Genomic DNA, 5604 nt, shown 5'->3' with positions numbered 1-5604 from the left:
AGACTGGGTTTAGCAACTGGATTCGGCAAACTGGGTTTCGGCCAACTGGGATTCATTGTTTTTGAGTCGGCAAACTGGCACTCCGCCAACTGGATTCGGCAAAGTGGTCTCGGTAATCTGGCAAACTGGATTTCGACCGTCTGGCCTAGCTCTCAGATGGTAAAAATGCTTTTTCCAGTCTCCCAGACGGGAGATCTGCCCCCCCACCCCACCCCTCCCTTAGAATTTAGAGCAAATTTTAATGAATATGCCCCTCTAAACGCTCGTAAACGGCACTCTCAGATGGTAAAAATGCTTTTTGAAAGCAGTCTCCTCCTCGACAAAATTATTAACTTTTCCCGACCCCATCCCAACTGGATTATGAAAGTGGGGGTTCCATGGAGACAATTTCCTGATACTTTGAAAAGTGGGGGAGTGTCCCCATGTCCACAGGTAAACACATGTAAAAGGCCTAAATTATTGACGTGAGAAATATTTTACAAAGTCTGATCAATATTATTTCTCAATGACGTCATTTTCAACGATTCAAGCTATTGATCTTTGGTCAAATTAGGGCATTATTTATCCTATGTTGCAGCAGCTAAAAACTACCACATGAAGAACGGTTTACTTCGAAGAATGGTTCTTTTTATTTCCCGGCACAATATTGATTTCATGCCAAAAAAAATGGTTCTTTTTTCTTTTCTGTGGGCCCCGGTCGTTTCTAATGCCACAAAGAACTGTTCTTAAAAATAACGGTTCTTTAAAAGGACGGTTCTTTCTCATCAGTAGAAAGAGGCCCACTGAGAACCAATGTTTGAGCTTGAAAACAATTGGCGCAATCATCAGCATAAAGGATCTTGTATAAAGTTACAATATCCTATGTACAGTACACAGTTAATAAAAGGACTTGGTCCCCTTCAAGGATGCTTTTCTGTGGTACCCCACGTCTTATTTGCATAATGGCAGACATAGTACAGGTAGTAGGCCTATCATTTAATAGTGGTACTGTACAAGCGGATTTAGGGGGGGGGCCGCCCCCTTTTGAGAGGTAAGAAAAAGAGAAAAAAAGAAAGAAAAAGAGAAAACGATAGCCCAGAACGCCTCAAATGTTATTTTCGGGCGTCTAAGACACAGAAAAATGCCCCCGGACCTCCTATTTCGGTGTTGTCTCGATCGGCCCAAATTTCGCAGATAAAAAAGACTGTCTCTTATACACATCTAGATGTGTATAAGAGACAGTCTCTGGATCCACCCTGAACAGGCTGGAATTAGATCTGGCCCAGCCCTTAGGGTCATGTCTTGACAGTGACAATGACGACGACTCAAGTTTAAAGTTTCTGTTCTATTGAGCACCGTAAAGTTGTTAAAATTATCTGATTTCGGATTAAAAAATGTTTTTCTTCTGAGGCAATTTAGCCTACTCCAAAGATCTTGAAAAACGCTTCAGTCTGCAGTACCATTTAAATGTATTGGTAATGCCAAATTTAGTAGAAAATTACAACAAAATCCATTCTTGCAGCTCATCTAGAGTCATGGATATTTAATTTTATGTTTTCAAGATGGCGTTGGAGGCCAGTTTGTTCCCAACATTTTCAGGGGTAGGCCTACACACTGTAGGAGCATTTTCCATCTGGGTGTCAAATCCATTGAGGAAAAAAAGGTAGCAACAAAGTGGTCACTTTTAATTGGCTAGTTAAGTTATCTTTCGATTGGTTAGTTAAGCTACCTCGTTTCTGGCATATGGTCCCTTTCAAAAAATTATCTTCATTCCTGATGATGTTTGAATAAAGAACGAAATATTGAATTACTATGGCTACATATAATTTAAAATGTTTTTTAAAAGTACAGTTAAACTTGTCAAGTCGACTGTGTTTAAGTCCAATAATGTCTAAGTAGATCTTATTTTACATGCCAAATTGTTGTGTTTTCCATTAATTAACAATACCTGTACAAACAAACAACGATATTTCAATGGCATTTTGGATTCGACTTAGGCAAGTTCAACTGTATTGGGATTCCGGTGTTACAAGAAATGTACATTGAAATACGATACAAAAGAGATGTCTTTCACAATGTCACAAGTCAACATGGTTGACTTGAGAAAGTGAACAGGTCATTCATGTTCAAACTAAATACTGTACAGTTGACGTAATGATATAGAATCATAGTATCATAGTATGATATACTGAGAATCATAGTATCATTCAGTTTTGTTTTCAATATGCCACACTTAAGTTAACAGAAATGCAGTATGGGATTCAAACTTTTTCTATTATTTCTCTCTTTCTTTGTGTGGTACTCTTTGATGAAAATAAAAGAATACATTTTAGAACCTCTACCTCTGCATTATTCCTCCATTATTTCTGGGTGTCCTATTTGTTGTTTGCAAAGTGTTGTTCTACAGCAGTTCTAAAAATAGGATTACTGTGCATGCATACGTAACCTCATGATGTAACAACAGCATAGACGAATGAATTGCGGTTAAAACTGTTGTAAAAATGTTCACTACCTTGTTTTAACATTTCCTCTTCCTATACTGATCATTCCATGTTGTACTAATTAAATGTCACAAACACCAGAGTACTGAATTGGGATTGCTGATTATATCTATCGAACAGTTGTTTATTTATGATAGCATGTTAAAGATTGTTTTTCATATTTCCCTCACTTTATGCAGAGACAGTTTGGGAGAGCCACTTTGGAACTGGTTAATGAGCATCTTATTACATTGTGTTGCAAACGTACAGTGACCAATCTAGTTGACATGAAATTTTAAAAATAGAGTATGCAAACATTCTGAATTTGGAGTTATAATTTGCTGCCAGGAGAATTTTGCTCATGAGAGTGCAGAATTCAATGCAATTTTCCATGACACTACATTGATTTTGAACACTTACAAAGTACCAGCTGCATTTTAAACTATTTAACACTACTATGCCTAAGCTATTTTCTGTCACCCTCAATACTATGCGAGGAACAAAACCAATACCACAAATAGCTTAGATGAATGGAAGTTTTTGTTTTCTTACGACTGTTTTTTATAAACTTATCTAAGATTCAGAAACATGTGATACATATGAGGAAGCTCATCTTAAAATCAATAAAATTGGTCATTCAAAAAATCTAATTGATACAGAATTATATACAACTGATAAAAAAGAAATCCTAAAATAAATACAAACACAAAAACATAAAATAATACATGAATTAAATTAACTTGGGCATAATAATATTTTACATGTCTGTTGCTGTGAAAAGAGCCATTTTAAAGTACTTTCCACTGAGTTTATTGATAATACAGTATACAATTAATCCCAATGCAACTTTGTATGCTAAATGAGAAAAAATGAACAGCCTTAGATTGTCTCTTCGTGTACTGTATAATTTACCACAAACTGAGCTTTACTTTATGAATAAAACTTTTTTTTATCACCATCAGTATCAATATGATAAACCCATAAGGTGTGATTATTAAACAATGCAGTAATTAATACCAGTAAGTATGATACAGAAAGTAATAATACTTCAATTGCTTAAGTACTTGGAATATTTTAACACTTGAAGTATTAATGACTGCAGATCAGTTGACCAATCATTGACCTCTTTTGGAACCTGGCAATATCAGCAAATACTACCAACATTTTTTTTTTGAGTTATTAAAGCTATATTATACAGTATCTCCATATTTTCTAAAAAGTGGCATTAGATAAATTCTTGTTGTGAAAAGTGGCCTACACCACTAATATTGCATTAAAGTTTGTAAATGCAATCTGGTTTAGTGTAAGCCATTAATATTTCGTCGCTCACATCACGAACTAACACAATTAAATTCAATTGTGTTAGTTCGTGAAATAAAAAAAGCGCGCCAAAATACGCGCTGTTGTTGTTAAGGACTTTTTGTGTGGTAAAGAATACAAAATTGCTTGACAACAATACGCGCTCGTTTTGACGCGCTACTGTGATTTCACAAACTAACACAATCTACTTTGATTGTGTTAGTTCGTGATGTGAGCGACGATTTATATATACAGTACTGCAAAAGGAAAATGCTTTAATTTATCATTCAAGATATGATTTCTTAAGTATTCTCAATACAATCTCAGATCTCAAACATACAATAGCATCAGTAAGGTGTAATAATATCATGATTTTAATGGGTTTTAATGATAAAATTGATATAAAAAATAATTAGACTGTTTCATGCAAAATAATAATTCAGTCTGGTTAATACAATATTCATGGTTATACTCTATTGACATGAATATTTCGTCTAAGTACAGATCGGACATCACTTGCAAACCTCAGTGCATCAAGCATTGGGAGCAGATTTAACAGGCCTACATCGCTTGGATCTGAAAACCATGACAAAACTGGTATTGCATTTTCTGAAAAAAAAAAAAAAAAGCAGTGTTAACAAGTCATCATGTTTCTTTTTTTGTTTTCAAAAACACACAGCTTCTCTGGCAAATAAGGCGATGTTTGGACTTCCTCAACACATTTGGTCATCTCCCTATTAATGTGCTTTTTAAAATATTTGATCACTAGATATGTCCTATGGGGGACGGAAGTGAGTGTTAATAGAAAGGGTTCATTTAAAACAGCTCTAAACCCTGCAGTTAGAGGTGAGCTGGAAAGAAATTCTCTCCTACCAACTAGAATTATTTGTAGTATCAAGTATTGGCTGTATATTTTATCCTTATGTTCAACTAGGTACTTAAGATAGTGTTGCCATTTTTAGTATAGAGTACAACTGTGTTGCGTCAGGATACCACGTGATACTACTCCGTTGCTATCGTTGCAAAATGCGTTCAACCGGACGCCATTTTTCTCCACTGACAAACCATTGATCCCAATTTCTAACGTAATTAAGATGTATCTTACTTTTTCTTTGTACATTTTAATTGACGATTAAGCATGTTTTCAATATTAATATAATGCGAGCTTTTGTGTTTTTAGTACATTTTGATGGTAAAATATTAGATTTTAAAATGCCTATTCCAGAAAGCCTATGAAGACATTCAAGCGTAATGAACGGTAACCAACGTCTGTTGACAACAGAGAGTGTCACCTGGCATCGTGGCGACATGACTGTGGTATTCTATAAGATGCAGCAAGGAGAATAATGCTGGGCGCTGCAAATAAAAAATATTCTTTACTCGTAAAGTTTTGGTGATAAGTATTTTATCTCAATTTTTAGTCAGAAAGGTAAAGATATCAATTCTCCAAACTGGCGAGATTCTGTTAGTAGTTATCCGTCTCTTTCAGTTTACAACCAATTTAAAACAGACCTCTGTGTTGCAGATTATTTATGTATACTTAAAATTGCTTTTCACACCGTTATGATTACAAAAGCTATACTGGAGGAATATACCACGTCTGGAACATGTAAAGTGTGCAATAGAGGCAAAGTGGAAGATGTCTTTCATTTTGTTTTGAAATATCCATTGTATAATCAAGAAAGGAATCATTTTATTCCGAATTGTGTTCCAAATCTGTTCTTTTATGTTACGCTGTTTAAGTCTAAAAACCTGTTACGTCAAAATCATTAATATCCAATTTTATTGTTTGTGTTTTTAGTCTCTCTTTGGAGAGAATTGTGTGTGTATGTATATATATATATAT

General features: G+C 34.9%; 1 protein-coding gene across 1 annotated transcript in view; it reads right to left on the bottom strand.

Moving 5' to 3' along the window:
- Positions 1 to 4109: 4109 nt before the first annotated feature.
- The window catches only part of LOC117120915 (CTD nuclear envelope phosphatase 1A-like), a 4140-nt gene continuing 2645 nt past the window's right edge, over positions 4110 to 5604 (bottom strand). Inside the window, exon 3 of the mRNA XM_033266013.1 lies at positions 4110 to 4367. Coding sequence (XP_033121904.1) covers positions 4225 to 4367 — 143 coding nt within the window. The 3' untranslated portion in view covers positions 4110 to 4224. The remainder of the gene's footprint in view (positions 4368 to 5604) is intronic.

Source organism: Anneissia japonica, unplaced genomic scaffold (assembly GCF_011630105.1).
Source record: "Anneissia japonica isolate Jap-2015-1 unplaced genomic scaffold, ASM1163010v1 scaffold5901_len8869_cov165, whole genome shotgun sequence".
Classification (NCBI taxonomy): domain Eukaryota; kingdom Metazoa; phylum Echinodermata; class Crinoidea; order Comatulida; family Comatulidae; genus Anneissia; species Anneissia japonica.
The sequence above is the reverse complement of the archived record's forward strand: the minus strand, read 5'-3'. Positions and strand labels throughout refer to the sequence as shown.